Source organism: Neopsephotus bourkii, unplaced genomic scaffold (assembly GCF_033783945.1).
Source record: "Neopsephotus bourkii isolate Nb327-2 ecotype Australia unplaced genomic scaffold, CSIRO-AGI_Nbou_v1 NB_1660, whole genome shotgun sequence".
NCBI lineage: Eukaryota > Metazoa > Chordata > Aves > Psittaciformes > Psittacidae > Neopsephotus > Neopsephotus bourkii.
This window is the reverse complement of record NW_026902134.1, coordinates 44,862-62,752: the sequence shown is the minus strand read 5'-3', so window position 1 is coordinate 62,752 and position 17,891 is coordinate 44,862. Positions and strand designations below refer to the sequence as shown.

Below are 17,891 nucleotides of genomic sequence, written 5' to 3'. Positions count from 1 at the left end.
GTGAATACTTGCAGGGATGGCGACTCCAGCACTGCCCTGGGCAGTCTGTACCAATGCCTCAGCACCCTCTGGGGAAGGAATTGCTCCTGTTCTCCATCTAAAGCTCCCCAGAGCAGCTTGAGGCTGTTGCCTCTTGTCCTGTTCTATGACTAGGACAGGGCTTGAACCAGAGCCTTTTTCCTACAGCAAGATACCAAGACACACAGGCTGAAAGAAATGGCCCTAGTACTGGCTCACAGCAGGGCTCAGCATCTCATCTGAAAAGCAGGAGCCTCTCAAACACTGTTTATTCCCTCACACCAGCCCAGAGTTACTTCTTGGCACTGAACAGTCACCAGAATTGCTTTTCTTTAAATGATACCAGCAGGTCAGCATTAAGATGCCGCTGTCAAGTGGTGCTATTCAGGAGCAATTCCCCACAGGTACCTGCTTTCAGACCTCTTCCCTGGGACACAGTTTTATATTAGGAAGTAGTGAGATCTCAGGAATGCTAGATCCTTGGCCCTGAAGCTGGCTGCCATGACCACGAGGCAGACAGACAGATTCAACTGCTCCAAGTATAAAAGGTATAGGGAAAGACTCATGTGCACTATGTTGCATTTCACTCCCTCAGATTTGCACCATTGGTCCTAATTTCTCCAGCACAGTTGACTTGGTTGAGAACTTGTGATCTGGCCCTCACTGAATCCCTCACAGTTCTGCTGTGCTCCCCTTTGGGGAGCCAACACTGTTCCTTACCATACTGCACAAGAGACGAGGTCTGCGGAGTAGATCCCATGTCCCAAGAAGAAGCAGTGGTGCTCCCACCAGGCTGGGTGTGTTGAGCAGCCAGCTGAGCCAGAGCCTGGGCTGTCTTGAACTGCTCGAGGAACTGAGAACCTGTGGTACTGCTGCCTTTGGCCTCCCCGACATCTCCAAACCCTTTCCCCAGCATGCTCACCTGCAATTGCAACAAGGCAATGACAAAGTCAGTGTCTTCCTTGGCTTGGAACTTGGTTCAGAGGACAGATCCATCTCTGAACATAGGCCTGGACACTCTGTACCCTCGCTGTACCTCTCACTGGGTGCCTCAGCTTAACGCTCCAGATGCACACAGACACAGCTGGCAAGGAGAGCTTGTACTTCTCTCACAGCCTTTCTTGCATGGGGGTGCAGGTGCACTTACCCATTGCCCACATCATGACATTTCATAGTGTCATGGAGGCTTACAAAGGAAGGGCTCTTTAAATATGTCCTAAGTTATTCCCATGCATTTGGTGGCACTAAAGACAACCGCCAGGAAAAGTGGGCTTTACCACTGACGTGGTTTGGAAAATCCTTCATGAATTCTCATCAGTAAGTGCGCAACTGCTATTTCTTTTGCTTAAGTTACACAATGCAGCACCTGCACAGGCCTCTGCCCATTCCTGATGCACATCCAATGTCTCCTTCCTTCTACCCAAACACAGACAGAGCATGTCTGGGAAACCCATACATTCCTAAGATACTTCCTTACCATGCTGTGGTGGGAGAAGGAGTTCCCAGAGGCAGGCTGGGATATAGCACTCTGCTTGGAATTGCTGAAAACCAGTGGCTGGGCCAGGGAAGGAGCCTGGGATGACTCCAGGTTTGGCGACTCATTTTCCATAGAAGAGGGCGTCTTTCCTAGCAGGACTGCCAGATCAATTCTGGGTAAAGAAGGGAGATACCCACTGAGGTTAACACAAGCTCTGTCCCGCCCTGCATGTCCATTGCAGCAGTATTCTACCTTCAGCCTCCCAAGTTATAGCCTTCACAAACTGAATGAATCTGCAGGACATTAACTCACTGTCAGTAGCAGCCTCAGAAGGACAGAGCATTGGAAAACTCCCAAGACCCAGAAACTCCTAACTCAACTTTTCCACTTAAATCCATCTCATCTTAGTGAGAGCTGGTGCATTTTAGCCAGCTGGCACGGGTTAGTCTGAGATGGCAAATTGCTCCGGTCTTTGTGTACCACATAAAGAGCATTGCCATGGACTCTCACCTCTGTCCAGCTGTGATTGTCACATTCTCAGCAGGCAGAGGCACTGAAGACACATTGGAGGCAGTGAAGATCTTTGTCTCAGACAGCTGGAAGACAGAAAAGGGGAAAAAGAATCCAAACATTGAGGACAGTGTCTTGGGACTCCAAGTAAAGCACAAAAGTGTTTGAGCCACAGAAACAGTCAAGAAATGCAAGTGTTGAGACTTCAACTCCTCTAACATTTGGCTCCCATCAGAAACAGCTTCTATTTCATTTGTTTCGTCTCAGGCAAGTGCACAAATCTTCTGCCAGTGGCAAAACACCCCTTCCCCCCCCCTCCCCTGCCACCAAATCCTTCCATAAATGTCCTGTAGCTCATAAATCCACTAGGACTGCCGGGCTCTTGGCTGCTCTGAACTGATACAGCACTGAGCTGAAAACCCCACTGCCAGGTAGGTGCAAGCAATGCTGGAGAAGTCAAAGAAAACAGACCCCTGTGGGCTTCCCATGATCCTGGCCTCACCTGGATGTTCTGACCAGCGACCAAGAGATCTACTGCAATTATGGAAGGAAAAAGAACATTGCTCAACACTGAACGAAAAGGAGGTTTAATGACCTGGAACATCGCTGGATATGAACAGCTTTAATTCCAGACTGAGGAGCTGCCAGCAACTAAACTGCAGGAGCTTAAAACCAAACTCAGGAACCCCTGGGAGCATATCACACACACTGAAGGCAAGAAGGGCTATCAAAGGCTCTTTTCAAGCAGGGACCTGACTGAACACACAGGGAAGCTGCTTGTGTCTCCAAATACAGCAGGAGCCCTTCAGACAGTGCCTGGAAAGCAAAAGGTTTATCTCCTTGCCCATTCTGTAGGATTAGCAAAAAATGAACATGTAAAACTAATATTAACACCCAACCCTGCTCCCATCCACAAGAGCTGCAGCTCTGCCTTGATTCAGAGAGGGACTGAAGCCCATTTCAGGAGAAATGGACACAGAAGCATTGAAAGCAGCTGTGAACAGTGCCTGTTCTCCCGTGCAGAATTCAGGTAGAGAACAAAAAGCACTGGGATGTGACAAAGAGCAAGTCAGGGTGCGGATCAAACCTTCCCCAACTGCCACTCCACTGGAGCAGCAGAGCAAGAATCCTGTGTGGAGTCAGGCCAGCTTATGGAAGAAATAAATCATTCAGGAAATGAGAGGACCATACTTGATGCCCCAGCATATCCCTTCCTGTCTTGGGCTCCTATGACAAGCTCTACTACACATCTACTTCTGAAGCAGGCATGTTTAATTATTCATCACAGCTCCTGAAACTGGGAGCCTGGCTTGGGCTATGCCCATAGTTTGGGGAGGCTGGCTTTCTGTTCCTCTCATTGCTGTATGCACATGCCAGCAGCCGTGTGGAGGAAAGGGGTCTGGAGTGTACCTACATCTTCATTCCAGTCCTCCGTGCCCCATTCTTCTGTCGCTGCCCTCCAAGCACCTACAAGGGTAACAACAGGGAGAAGTTATGCATGCAGAAACGCTCTCCCTCCAAAAGGCAGGGAAGCACTGGAGAGCTTTGCAAGCAGCTGAGAGCATTTCTAATTGCCAACCAGGCAACACAAAGCAGTTTACCCCAACCCACAATTCATGGGCAAGGCACTGTGATGGCATTGCCTCTGCCTTGCTCAGGCTGAAAGAGAGGGACCCCTGGGCTGGCAGCTCTGGATTAACACGCACCCCAACTCCAAAAAGGGAGGAAGCTCTGGCATCGCCCTCAACCTCTTTGTGCCATGTTCCTGAGTTCCCTTTATATTGCAGTAGCTGCAAGTTTCTGCACCCACGAGCAGTTCGTGTTACCCCAGCAGCTCAGACAGAGCATCTCCTTCACTGGCCCTTGGGAAGGACTCACCACCCACTTCACTTTGTGTTTCTATAAACCCCAGGGACAACTGAACCATTCACAGGGTTCATCTTTCCGGCCAGAATGTTAAAACTTCCCTGTGCCAAGACCTCCTGTGCACAATCAAATGCAAATCAGAAAAGAAAATTGAAGGGACTAAGCAATTCCCATGTTTTCTGATTGATTTCTGGAATCTGCTCCAAGGGAGTACCTTAAAATATCAGGAAGAAAAGCAGGAGATTTCAGCCACAATCCAGCCCAGTACAGTTCATAAGAGAGCAAAATTTACCAGGAAAACAAGTGATTGCCTGGCTCCATTTTCAACTTGTTCTGTCCCTCACTTCCAGCATACTTTAACCACAGCTCTTTGAATCTTACATGATGACTCCCAAATCTCTCAGATTACAAGTTACAATTTGGTCTGGAAGGAGGGCAAAGGAGCATTTGACAGCCTAAACCACTCCGAGCATAAAATCAGCCCTGGTTTGGGCAACTTGTTTTTAGCCACTGAAAGCAGCTCAGCAAAAGTCACCACCAGCAGCAGGGTTAATCCTGGAGACGTTTCCAAGGACAGAACAAGTTGACATCAGCCCTTTCATAAGCTGAAAGCCTTTGACAGCATCAAAACATAGCACATGGGGAACCAGAACACTACAGGCAGAGTCTGCCCTCATGGCAGATGTGGGAAGGCTCCTTTACAGCAAGATCCTTCCAGCTCAGCCCTTATCTAAGAGGTGAAGTGGGAGCTGGAGATAGCTGGGTCAGTGGCAGGGGAGAGCAGGAAGCCAGGAGAATTGCCCCAAGAAGAGTCTGTGCATGCAGGAATGTGACACAGCGTTCTCTTAGTCTTGCTTGCATGGGGCAAAGGAGAAAACCAGCAAAGCAGCATGAAAGGCAGAAGGAAATCCTGCAGATGAAGAGCAGCCATTGATGGGGCTTTCCTGGCAAGTCCACACCTGAGTCCTGGACACCTATCCAGCATGGCTTGTGCTCCTTGCACACAAAGGGACAGATGGAAAACTGAAGACCTTCAATGAACCAGCATGTGCCAGAACTGTTTCACAGAGCTTCCTAAGCAGCACAGTGTGTTTAGGCTTTTAAAGACACTGAGTCAGGCTCCACCAAAGGGGAGAGCTGCAACACAAACAACATCCTGACTCTTCTAACACCACTCTGGAAGTGTCACCTTCTGAACTGCAACCCCTCCTCTCTGCTTTCTGGAAGCCCTTCCAAGAGCAGCTGGTCTGTAAGCACCTCAAACCAGCAAAAGGGGGAAAAAGCAAAAGTCCAAAGGCATTTGTGATTACAAATGTACTGAAGAAAAGAAATCCCATTGTGTGTTCATGCTACCCCTCCTCCCCAATCCATTATCTCTTCAACGTAAACTGTGAGATGAGCAACCAGCTTGCCCCTCTCTGGGCCCATTGAGTGCTCTGCTGCTATCTCAGTGACTGGATACCTGCTCCCTGCTCTGGCCTGAAGGGTGACAGAACCAAATCCCACACTCTGCACCTCAAAGGAATGTAAATCCAAACAAAGGCAAAGCCTGGCAGAAGCATAATGGCAGCGCTGGAGCAGATGGCCTTGTGCTGCTTGCCCCAGTTAAAGATTAACCCAGAGGCGAGGACCAGGAGATGCTCCAAAGCAACAGCAGCACTCCAAGTATGGCAGCCTCCGGGTCCCTGCAAAAGACCTTTACAGCCTCAACACTCCTCCTCTTGTCCTGACCTGCTCCTCCAGAGGGGCCTTTAGCCTTGAGTTCCAGACCTCAAGTTTCATGGAGGAGACATTAGTCCAACTTGGGTTTGGCTTTCTTATGGACACTTCTTATGAACACTGATGGGATTTGGTGGGTATAAGGCAAACTGGATCATCTTATAGGTGTCTTTTCACTTCATAAGGCATGAAAGGGGCTTAGAAGGATGATGGAGAGGGACCCTTCGTCAGGGACTACAGTGATAGGACACGGGGTAATGGGTTCAAATGCAAACAGGGGAAGTTCAGGTTGGACATAAGGAGGAACCATCCCTGTGAGGGTGCTGAGGCGCTGGCACAGGTTGCCCAAAGAAGTGGCAAATACCCCATCCCTGGCAGTGTTCAAGGCCAGGTTGGACAGAGCCTTGCGTGACATGGTCTAGTGTGAGACATCCCTGCCCATGGTAGAAGGGTGGAACTAGATGATCTTAAGGTCCTTTCCAACCCTAACTATTCTATAATTCTATAAAAGTGCAAGAGAAGGAAAGAAAGTGGACAGGCAATGGGCAGCTTTGCCATCAAGCATCCTGGTCACCTCCAAATCCACTGTCATCTTCAAGTGCAGGGCAGGTCTGCTTGGAGGAGGAACAGCAGCCGGGCAGTAAGAGCATGCCAAAACAGCCAGCAAGCACATCGGTCCCCCAGAGGCAGCCATAAGCAGAGGCAAAGTGCTGAGATAGTTGCTTTAACCAGAGCAATTCCTCTTGCAGCAGTGTCTGTCCCTTAGCAGAGGCATAGTGGGGAGGGCAGTGGAGTGATGGGTGCAGAACCAAATGGCATGGGGACAACAGCAAGCCATGGCTTTCTGAATGTGAGCCAAAGAGAACAGGGCTAAGCTGCCTCATGCCTCCTCCCCTTGGTGGGATGCTCTGTCATCAAGTGCTGTGGACACAGAGCTGCTCTGGGTACTGAGAAGCAGTGGCTGAAGTTAAAATGTACCTAAATCCCCCCCCGAATTTGGGTTAACCTCTCCCAGTTTACATTCAAGGTGTCAGCATTAGTAGAAGCAGTCAGAACAAACATCAAATAGTCATTAAAATCAGCAAGTGAAGAGAGAAGAGAGTGATCTATCCACAGATATTTGAGGTTTGGGTTTGAAACAAGCTATAAAAGAGAAGTATCCGGGGCAGTTGATGCACCTGGAGGTATCATACCAGGAGCAGTGTCAAATTTTCGGGGATAATTTGCCCCCTCACCCCCAATGAAATCAAGTCCTGAAACAACAAAAAACAAAACAAGACAAAAAGACAGACAAGGAGTGAAATTCTGGCTTCCAGAAGGGCAGGGGAGTTCCACCGCCCGTGTGCACTGGTCACATTGTACCTGTGGATACTGGAACTGCCAAGAGATGCCTGCGGCTATGGAAATGGACACTACAAGACACCGCAGGGTGCAGCTGCACTGGAGAACTACAGCACATTGGAGCTGTTCCATCAGAAATCTCCCCAGTCCCCCCAGCCATGCTCTAATTCCACAATTCCACTGAGCACCAACACACAAAACCAAAGGCAACCTCACAAAAGGCTGTTCACACCAGTTAAACTTCCACCATGTGGAGCTCATTTGCTCCCATCCCTTTTTCCTCCCAAACCAAGTGTCCCCATTGCCCTTGCCTCATGCCTGCACTACTCCCTCTGGTATTTACAACTCCGTTTACAGTATTATTTACAGGGTGGTGAGGCACTGGCACAGGTCACTCAAAGAAGTAGCAAATTACTCCATCCCTGGCAGTGTTCAAGGCCAGGCTGGACAGAGCCTTGGTCGACACGGTTTAGTGTGAGGTGTCCCTGCCTATGGCAGGGGGTTGGAACTGGATGAGCTTAAGGTCTTTTCCAACAAAAACCAGGCTGGGATTCTGGCTCTTTCCAAAGCTATCAGTTTTTCAGTAACTACAAGAAATACACAAATGGCCTAAAGCAACATGAATTCTATTGTGAAAGCCTCTTATAATGAGTAAGTGCTATTTACTTGAATGCTCAAAACTCATGGAAAAATAGTTTGTGCAAGACTGCTCCATAAAAAACCCCAACCCAACAAGCTCCAAACCTCCTCAAACCCCCAGGCTGACTACTTATAATTAAGGATTGTCCCTCACGACTATGTCCAGTTACCACGCTGCAAAACCTGAGCTCACTTGTGCCTTACAACAGTGGGCATACTTGGAACAAAAAGAGTACCATTTTTTCACTGCAAGGGAATGTGCCAGGGCAGATCTGTGCTCACAAACTGCTTTGCTTCAAACAGGGAAGCAATGAAGAGTTCTTTTCAACCAGCTTTCTGTAAGGTCTCATGCTCCAGCAGGCTGAGCATGAAAGCAAGGATGCTCCCCATCCCATAATCAGGAACAAGACATCTGAACCCTGAGTAATTACACTACACTTTGCAACTCACATCAGAACAACCATCCAGCTCCCAGATTCCAACATGGTCACCCTAACAGATGCAAAAGCCTCTCTGGGCGCAAAGAAACAGCGTCACTGAAATCCATCTCTGAACCAACAACCCCTTCCTGTACCCCTGAGCCAAAGACCTACCCAGAACCTCCTCAGTGCAACTAGATGGACACAAAGTCCACCTACCACCTACCCACAAGTCAGAGTATGAAGAGCACTTACTTGTGCCATCATCTGGCTCAAAGCTGCCCGTGTTGTTCCATGTGTTGCTGTTGCTGTAGCTCTCATCCGTGCCCACCGGCTCGGCATAGTCGGCTGGGTTGAAGGTTCTGTGAGAAGTAAGAAGATGGAAGTTTTTACTCCCTTTCCCCAAGCAACTGATTTTATTCAGCCCATACCACATCTCCTGAGTTCTCTCAGCAGAGAGCTGCTGCAGCTACACCAGCCATTCCTCACTGAAGTTAGCACTCTCCAGTTTTGGCTTTATTAAGAAAGGAAAATGGGACCACAAATGATGCACAAAGACTTGTATCTTTGCTGTGCTTTGTACAGTGAAACTTACCCCATGCCTTGGGCAGAAAATCTTCCCCCTCGCCTTCCAGAGCCACCTGTAAAACACACACACACACACACACACACACACTGCTGAGCATCTCCCTTGGCTCTGTATCACGGGGCAAAGCAGCAGTTGAACAACATCTGGAGTTCCGATCCCCACAACATGCAGGTGGTGAGGATCTTCCCTAGTTGGGATTTCCAGCAGCGTCTTTATATGGCTGGGGATGACCTCAGCTCCCTGGCAGTAGAATTTAGTGATGCATGAGCTCAGGCTCAGATAAGGTTTCCAGCTGGCACAAACCACAAGCAATGGCCCCTAGGTTCTGATTTCTGCACCATGTGTCCTCAGCAGCCCAGATCTGGTGAAAAAATGAATTTCTGCTTCTGAGTATTTAAAACCCAAGCCAAGTGTTTGCACAGGAAAGTTGCTCAGATACATGGGCAAGAATGAGGAGGAACCAGGTTCTGGTGCTAACAAGCAACTGCCAAATAGTCACCTTAGGGTTTAACTTCTCACTTCTGTGCAAAGTGGTCCTATCTTTTTTCAACTCCAGGGATGGGACGTAAGAACTAGATACTGTTTCTAGCATACTTAAGATGGGAACTGACATGCAGGCTAGGAGTATAATCAAAGAACAGCAAAATCAAGTAGTTGGTTTCAGTTTGGCAACTCCTCCCATAAGAGAGCCTTTCAAACCTCATGGAGGAGACAGTCACACTGATGTAATTCTTCTCTCCCATCCCCTCTGACCTCAAATCCCATGTGTACCTCGGCCTCGGCCACGTCCCCGCCTCCCTCTTTCCGTGCCTCTTCCAGAAGATCCTCCACTCTTACCACCGTCCAATCCATTCTCCTGGCCCCGAACTGAAAGACAGAACAAAGCAAAGAATGTCAAGATTCAGGGAGAATTCAAATCCAGACCAAAGCTCCCATCACTTCTATTATTTAAGCTGATGGTATTGAGGGTATCACCCAAGGAATCATCTCAGTCAGGGAAGCATTAGACAGCTCACACACACAAAGATGGTTTTCCTCAGAGATGAGTCTGCCCAAGCAGCTTTTCTGGCAGCTTCGTGTAGCACAAAGTGCCTCTGGATGACCCTTAAGGTCCCTTCCACCAGTGACACTGAGGGGTGTTAGGAAAGGGCAGGTCCATACACTCTCTTCCACGGCTGGTGCCACGGCCCCGCCTCGGTGGCCCTCCACGTCGTCTGCTGAAATCCCGCTCCCTCTCCCGGTTCTCTCTGCTTTCTTCACTGGGCTCTGTCTGGCCACTCTCCTTCTGTCCTGAGACACCCTTCTTCTTCCCGACCATCTCCCAGGAATGCTGAAGGTTTGCAGAGGGGAAAGAAGTTAATCACACTTTGATCGATGAAGAAAGTTACTCACAGTTTGAGCAATGCAGTATGTGAATACACGCATATTCTTACACACCTATTGAAACTTGCTACAGATAAAACAAGGATCTCCAGAAAAATCCTTTCCAGCCCAATTTCTCTTTGTTTTGAAGTCTATCAGCCTACACACAGTACAGCTTTTTCCTTCAAGGAAAGCTTTCTTATAGCTGACTGTCACACAGCCTGAGGTAACAGGACATGAGTTACTCTCTTTCTGCACAGATTTACTAAACCATACTCACAGCAGCATGAAAGCTTACACAGATGCTACTGTACTGCTGTCAAAGTGCCTGGATTGAAAAGGAATAGGATTTATTGCATTTTCTCCTCCATTCTTTGGGGCCTGCTGGCCACGCTTGTGTTCTGTGCAAGCCTACAGACAGCAGCATTGAGAAGCCGGTACACAGTCACATCTCACATGCTATTTGTGGAACTGGTCAGTCATTATGGCTCTTGCTATCTAGACAGGACTCTTTGTCTTGCCTTCATATATGCAGTTACAGTGAACTAGGCCTCACCAGATTTACAGAACCCAATCCTACCGTGTCTGGATTGCCCTCCAGCAGCACGTTGATGGCTCTGTTAACATCTCCATTGCAGTCATGCAGAGCAATCACACACTCGTCCTGGTTCTTGCCTGTGATGTCGATCAGCTGTAGAGGAGACACCATCATGGTCAGCACGTTCCAAACCAAGGAGGCACCAAGTCTCTATGGATCTCTTACAGATCCCAAACCAGAAATCCTCCGAAGAAATGTCAGCGGTTGGGAGTCTCCTGCAGCCTTCACAACTGAATTATGCCCCCTCAATGAGAAGTAACTGCAGGTGGAACTTCTGAGTTACCACAACCAGCTTCCAACCTCCCTTTTCTCAGGGTAACACCATTCCCTGCATTCTGTGGAAGAAGTTTGTCCAAGGAAATTCAGGGAGAAGGCAGCCGAGTCCCTCCCACCTCCCCCAGGCAGTCATGGTAGTTGACATTGATTCTGCCTTCCTGCCAGGGCTCATCCTCACTTTCCACACTCACTTGTTTCACCTTCTCCTCAAAGTCAGCATCATTGTGGTCTGAAATCATCTGTGCAAGTCGAATCTGTTCCGCAGTGGCCTGAAGAAATGGAAGGCAGAGACAGCAGGATTAGATCAGCACCTTTCCAACAACCCTTCCTCCAAAGAGCACTCCGCTTCCCTGAGGTCTCTGGGAAGGAATCAGTGGGATGAAGAGGAGGCGTGAACAAGGGTCAGAAAGAGGAAAGCTTCAGAAAGAGAGATGGAAGAGGAGTGAGTGAGGAGAGTCCAGAAGAAAGGGACTCACCAGGCGAGGGACAACCACGTAAACTACATCCATTCTGAGGCAGACCTGAGCATCACTGGCACATCAAGACCCACTGCAGGTGGCTTCTCAGCCACTTGAATTCATTCAAGTGAACAGGGAATGGCCAGATGGATATACCCCCCAAATCTCAGCTCAGAGACACCAATGTGGAAACCCCACCATCAGTGGCTGCCCAGGTAACCCAGCTCTGCCAGCAGCATCCTGCAACATGCAGGAGCTACGCAGAGGTGCCAGGTCTCCACCTCCAAGCTAACTGGTTTCCTTGGCTGCTGCCCTTACCTGTGGCCGCTGCTTGTGCTGTGTCTGGCTCTGTGTCTGTGTCTGCTCCCAGTTCCCCCGGGCTCGGTTAGTGCCCACCGATGTCATCATTTACAGTATATACAAATAACAGTATTTACAAGGTAGAACTCTGTGGTGGGGCAGGGGAGAAGAGAGAACACACTGTTAGAAAACCAAAACAAAAGGCAGCACCAAGAATGAACCACAGCATGGGCGAGGCAAGCAGCAAATTCATCCCAGTGCCCTCCCTCTCTCCCTCCCTCCCCACCAGCCACAGCCTCCCATTGCCATGTCCCCAAGACAAAACTGGCACTTCTGGAGGTTTCTCCACCGCCACCACCTCACCTGCACTCAGGTGAGCAAGTGTGTGAGCAGGCATGGACTGGCCATAGCCAGGGCGCAAAATGCTTGTTGGTCAACTGGAGTAAGGAATGCTTGAGAAAAGCTCTAAAGAAGCTTCACTTAAAGAGCAGAACATCTCACAGCCTCAGGCACATCATCAGCTACTTCCCCTTCTCCTTTCTTGCCTTCAAAGCAGGGCAGGGGAAGAAAAGCACTCCAGTGGTAAGTGGTGCTATAGGTTTGTGGGATATTGGTTTAGAGAAACACCACCTTTGCAGAACTGCCCAGCTGTGCTCGCTTCAGTTACTCCTTAGAAGTAGAAATACCAAGTTTCCTTCTACTCAGTATTCTGGATTAAAATAAAACACTACCAGAAAAGTGAGCTAGATGTCAACAAGGAATTGCAGCCAGTAACACTGCTGGGAACTGCTTGGGTCCAGACATCCCAGAAGAGTTCAGGAACAGGGTGTCCAAAGCTCCTGGAGTTTTGTAACTGCTCACTGAGCTTCGCAGGAAGAGCCCAACCCAGATGCTTAGAATGGGATCAGCACTGAGCAGTTTCACCCTGCCTGCCATGGCACGAGGGACGCCACACACATCCTATGGCACCTGGCATCACGTGCTACTTCCAAGCCCCTGAAACCTCAATAATCACAAACTCCACACTTCTGGATTTTGTTAACAAGACAGCAACACCTTCCTTCAAAGCAGCAGGATCTGCTCTACAGGCTGGTGCTGCAGCAGATGCTTTGGATAGGGGAAGGAGCCCCAAAGAGAGTAAGAACAGGAGGAAACCCGAGTGAGAAACTCCAACCTGAACCATTGCTTGCAAACAACCAACGTGGCAGCACAGAGCAAGAGCCAGTGTGGAAAGCTCAGCATCGTTAGCAAACAGCCCAGGAAGAATTGGGGAGTCTCTTGTCAAATCCATGAGAGGAGCACTTGACCAGCTGGGAGATCCTTTCTCGAGAGCATGGAGACCCTACTGTTACCCGCACCACAGCTCACTGCCCACGTCAGCGCTCCCACTCCCAGCAGCCTCCAGCCTTCCTCTGCAGGCAAGCTTTCAAGGCCAACTGCTCCTGCAGCTTCCCACAGAACCTCAAACGTTCCTCTTCAGGGCCACCCATGCCTCACAGAACCAAAACCACCGTCTGTCAGCTCTACAGCACCAAGGTCTCTGATCGGGGAAGCAACCCAAGCTATCTGCCTGGTGAGCAGGAGCTGCCCGTGACACCAAGCAGGTTTAAGGAAGAGCATCCAGCCTCGGCTTCACCCAAGGCCACGCAGCCTCCACACAGGCTTCTTCCCCACGGGATTGCTTTCCCCTCTCCACTGCTATGTTTCTTCCAGTTCTAAGTGTTTCGGGCACAAATAAGTTGTCATATTAAACCAATCTGGCAGCAGAACTGCAGGCCGAGAGGGAAGCAATCCTGTGCCATTGCAGTAACTTAATCTGGGATTTCAGTAGGACACAGTACCAGCAAGTCTACTGCCCCCAGCCTTTGTGCAGTGCCTAGGCATTGTTCAAGAGCTCTGCCATGCTCTGCCCAGCTGCATTCCTGGCACGAGGAAATGGTGCTTATTTAACATGCAGAAGAAAAACCCACCCCAAAAACCACAAGCATCATCAGGCAGTCCCCAGTGTGGAGCCTGGTGGCAACGGGCAACCCCACGCGACACCCCACACCACATCCAGGGAGCCAAGACTTTACTCCTCACTTGGGTCACTGTAGTACAGCTCACAGGCCACATTTCACTGCAAACCTTGGCTGTGCTGCCACCTGCCCTGGCCCTGCACAGAGTGAGCACTCCCATGAGTTCACCAGTTCCGAGCAGCTTTCAGTGTTTGACCTTGCTTTTAAACAGCCACATCTGTGCACAGAGAGGGAGGCAAGCAAAAAGGGCAACTCCAGCCCCAGAAAACTGTGGCTGAGCCACAGCAGAGAAACAACATTAAAGCAGCCCCATGCTTACATTTCAAGGCGAGAGGAAAGCAATGCATTCCTATGGGATTCAGGGAAAACAAGAAGATTCCCAGCTACAGGTTACAACATCTTTCCTTCCAAGAAGCTGCAGGGAAAAGTGATGCACTTTGCCGTTACCCCTCTTCAGCCTACAGCATCCAGAGAGGAGAGTCTCAGCTACTCAGAACAGCAGGCTCCAGAAAAAGAGGTGATACAAAAACATAACAAACTGTTCATTTTATTAGAAACTTCAGGTAAGTTACAGTTTTAGCACAAGGATCTGGTGGTCACATCCGCTACCCCCAGCTGGCTCAGCCCTGCTGGCTCATGCTGGGAGAGCCCCAGCACATCCCAGCCTCAGTTTCCCTTCTCTGTCCATATAATTGATATCTCCAGCCCCCTCTGACAAAGCTTCATGAACACATGCAAAAACCTCTGAAGCTCCAAAGGAAAGGACCGCAGAGGGCAAAGCTTTTGGAAAGATTTTCCTGCAACACAGGGCAGGTCCAGCACCCGAAGGAGCTCGATGACACGATGGGGGGATGGTGTTTTATCAACGTTACGAGCTTTCCTCTGGAGCCAACACACTGCAACTGCAAACCGAGCAACCCCCGTGCATGCAGAGAACAGGATTCCGGGAGGATGCCCCAGACGCACCACCACGGTCCCGCAGTGGGTGCCGCCGCGCAGCGCTTCGCTGGGGACACCCACCCGAGCGCCCAGAACCGGCCCGGCACCCGCCCGCGGGCCGGGCCTCCTCCAGGGCCGCCAAACCGGCGTCGACCGGGAATGTCTCGCGGGGCCCCTCCGCGGAGCCCGCCACGCGCCGAAGAGCTCCGAGAGCGCTGCGGGACGGCGCGGCTCCCATTGTTACCGCCAGCCGCGGCGGGGCCGGGCGGGCCCCGGGGGCGCGGCAGGGCCGGAACCGCCCGGTGCCGCGGCTCGGCGTGCCCAGACCCCCGGCACACAATGGGGACGAGCCGCCGGAGGGGACCCACCCAGGGCCGTGCGGGAGCCCCGCGGCGGCGCGGCGCCAGGCCGTGCCCGCACCCGGGAGGCAGGCGGGCGCGGGCCGCTTCCGCCCTCATGGCCGCGGCCGCCATTCCCCCCCCCCAACCCCACACCTCACCTCCCCGCCCGCCTCCAGCCCGCCCGCCCTCTCTCCCTCCCTCACCTGCGGCGGCCGCGCGTTACGCCAGGCCCCGGCTGCGGCCCGGCCCACTAGGCCGCGCACGGCCCAGCGGTCGGGCCCGGCGGCGGGGCCCGCCAGGGCCGGGCGGCGGCGGGGCCGGGAGGGGTGCGCGGCGGCAGTGGGGTGTGAGGCGGCACAGAGCGGCGGGTGCGGCGGGGTTTACCGGGGCCGCGCGCGGTTCCCGGGGCCGCCGCCGCGCAGCAACTTTACCTGGGTCTCACCACACTGACAACTACCAGCGGCGCCCGCCCCCATCACGTGACGAGGGCGCTTGGGGGGGGACACACACGGAACCGACACGAGGCGGGGCCAGACCGGCACCGTGAGAGAGGGGCGCCTCTCCCTCGTCACGTGGTGAGCGCGCAAGGCGGCTTCGGCGGCCGCCATGTTTTGCGGCCTCAGGCCGCGCCAGGCCGGGGATGGCGGCGGCCGGTAGCAACTGGCTCTCCGGGGTGAACGTGGTGCTGGTGATGGCCTACGGCAGCCTGGTGAGCGCGCACCGGCACCGGGGGAGCCCGACCGTGCGGGTCCTTGCGGCCCCTTGCGGCCGGGTGTCCGCGGGGACGGCTCTGTGGGGCTGGGCCCGGGGGCTCCGTGCGGCGGGAAGAGGACTTGAGGAGGAGCCTCTGTGGGGGCGTCTGTGGGGCTAAATCAGGACCCTTGGGTTTTGAGGGGGCGATGGCGCCTTGTGGTTGTTGGTGCGGGGGTGTCGGTGGGGCTGAGGTGCAGCCTGACACCCCCCCGTCCCGCTGCTCCAGGTCTTTGTGCTGCTCTTTATCTTTGTGAAGCGCCAGATCATGCGCTTCGCCATGAAGTCCCGGCGCGGCCCCCACGTGCCGGTGGGGCAACACGCGCCCAAGGTGGGTGCCCTCTGTCCCCTGCCTGCCGCCACCCTTTGGGCTCCGTCACACAAAGTGGCCGCTCTGTAACGTGGTGTTTGGGCTTTTCCCCCTTCACTGGGCAGGATTTAAAGGAAGAAATCGACATCCGACTGTCTCGGGTGCAGGACATCAAGTACGAGCCTCGGCTCCTGGCTGAGGATGATGGCAGGCTCCTGCAGCTGGAGACACAAGGTACCTGTGGCTGTGCTTCAGTCAGATACCACCAGAGACACTGTCCTCCTACAGCAACTCATTGCCCTCGGGCCAAGTTGCATTTCTGGCCTCTTGTTGGCTGTCCCAGGGCAGCGCTGGTGAGGCAACAAGAGGTGGTGTCTCTGCAGTCTTCTCCTCTCTGCTTTCCCCGCCTCCCTCCCAAGTTGTGGAGAGCTCTCAGACTGGGTTTTCTCTTTGCCAGGCTGCTATAACTACCTGTACAGGATGAAGGCACTGGATGCAATCAGGACATCTGGTAAGTGAGCTCAGGGCAGGAGGAAGAGGGGAAGGAAAGGTGGAGAGAGACCATGTGTGGAGGAAGTAGGGAGCCAGCAGCCTTGTGATTGTGCTCAAGGCTCTTGTTTGCGAATAGCATTCACGTATCCTGTCTGGGGCTGGTGCTCTGAGGGTGGCTCTGCCTCTGGGGTGTAAGGAGTCTGCAGATGTGGTGGAAGTTTTAATCAGCTCCAAGGCCTGATGTCTGCGGGTGACCAGAACAGTTTGTACCTGCACTTTAGCTGCTTGTGGGGTGCCTTTTCCTTCCCCAGAGATTCCGTTTCACGCAGAGGGCCGGTACCCCAAGTCCTTAATAGGGAAGAACTTCTGTGCCTACCTGCTGGAACTGCGGAACTCCAGCACCTCTTTCAAAGGCATCCGCAAAGCCTTGATTGACACCTTGCTGGATGGGTACGAGAGCGCCCGCTATGGCACTGGGGTAAGTGCTGGCGCTGCAATGCCTGGGCTGGGCCTCGCTGCAGCCGCTGCTGCTTCTGACATGGTCCTTTCTGCTTGTGTCCAGGTCTTTGGGAAACCAGAATATCTCAAGTACCAGGATGCTCTGAATGAGCTGGCAAACATGTAAGTGTTGGTGTCCCTGCCCATGGCAGGGGCTTGGAACTGAGTGATCTTAAGGTCCTTTCCAACCCTAACTGTTTTCTAAGGGAGTGTCCCTGGCTAGAGGAGTAGCTGGGTGATGGCTTCATGGGCCCCAGCAGCCCATTGCTGAGGTGTGAGCAGAGACACTCCTGAGGCAGCACCCAGCCTCAGTCTGTCCTTCCAAGTATACTTATTCCTTGCAGTCCATATGGTGGTGTGGTTTTGGATTTGCTGCTAGTTCCAGTCCGTAGTCCTGCTTGTGCTTTGAGCCTTTCCCCTCCCTGCAGGACCAAGGCCCGGGCAGGCAGCAGCCAGCGGCAGCACCAGTCAGCAGCAAAGGACCTTACCCTCTCTCCTGAAGTCTCCAACCCTGCCACCATCCAGGTCACCTACCTGCCTTCCAACCAGAAGAGCAAACGTGCCAAACACTTCCTGGAGCTGAAGAGCTTTAAGGACAACTACAACACACTGGAGAGCACCCTGTGAGCCAAGGCAGAGCTGGTTGCACTCTGGGGCCCTGCCACAAGCAGAGCCTCTTGTGAGGTGCAGGCAGGTCCTAAGCAGGTTTTGGCTGCAGTTTGCTGTGCAGGCAGCATGGGGAGGAAGTGGATGCGCTCTTGGGTCTCCCTCTTGCACCGTGTTGGAGGCAGTCACTCAGTGGAGGCTCTGGTGCAGCTCAGTCCTCACCCAGAGCCAGTGTCAAAGCAGCCCTTGATCCTGGAAGGGATCGGCCTGTGCAGCCTCCTGTGCAGGCGTGGGACATGGGCTTGAGCCTTTGCGTCCAGCAACAGCTTGGAGCTCTGGCCCTGTGAATAAACTGATTAGCTTTA

At 52.3% G+C, this 17,891-nt stretch overlaps 2 protein-coding genes across 15 annotated transcripts in view; one reads left to right on the top strand and one right to left on the bottom strand.

The window, feature by feature from the left end:
* UBAP2L (ubiquitin associated protein 2 like) overlaps positions 1-15,413 on the bottom strand; it is a 26,249-nt gene extending 10,836 nt beyond the window's left edge. For 6 of the 14 annotated variants that reach the window (XM_061375236.1, XM_061375239.1, XM_061375234.1 and 3 more), the window contains exons 1-12: positions 11,591-11,726; positions 11,006-11,083; positions 10,521-10,631; positions 9,740-9,908; positions 9,350-9,445; positions 8,585-8,630; positions 8,245-8,351; positions 6,769-6,843; positions 3,420-3,472; positions 2,006-2,091; positions 1,496-1,667; positions 739-940 (exon numbers count right to left, since the gene is read on the bottom strand). In XM_061375236.1, coding sequence (XP_061231220.1) covers positions 739-940; positions 1,496-1,667; positions 2,006-2,091; positions 3,420-3,472; positions 6,769-6,843; positions 8,245-8,351; positions 8,585-8,630; positions 9,350-9,445; positions 9,740-9,908; positions 10,521-10,631; positions 11,006-11,083; positions 11,591-11,680 — 1,285 coding nt within the window. In that variant the 5' untranslated portion in view covers positions 11,681-11,726. Of the gene's footprint in view, positions 1-738; positions 941-1,495; positions 1,668-2,005; positions 2,092-3,419; positions 3,473-6,768; positions 6,844-8,244; positions 8,352-8,584; positions 8,631-9,349; positions 9,446-9,739; positions 9,909-10,520; positions 10,632-11,005; positions 11,084-11,590; positions 11,727-15,073; positions 15,176-15,301 lie in introns of those variants that run through there. The other 8 variants (XM_061375235.1, XM_061375237.1, XM_061375242.1 and 5 more) reach the window with 4 other exon arrangements.
* CUNH1orf43 (chromosome unknown C1orf43 homolog) lies at positions 15,404-17,891 on the top strand. The gene is made up of 7 exons (XM_061375249.1): positions 15,404-15,579; positions 15,850-15,951; positions 16,056-16,164; positions 16,388-16,441; positions 16,734-16,900; positions 16,985-17,043; positions 17,349-17,891. The coding sequence occupies exons 1-7, from the start codon at positions 15,511-15,513 to the stop codon at positions 17,545-17,547; spliced, it is 759 nt and encodes a 252-aa protein (XP_061231233.1). The 5' UTR covers positions 15,404-15,510; the 3' UTR covers positions 17,548-17,891.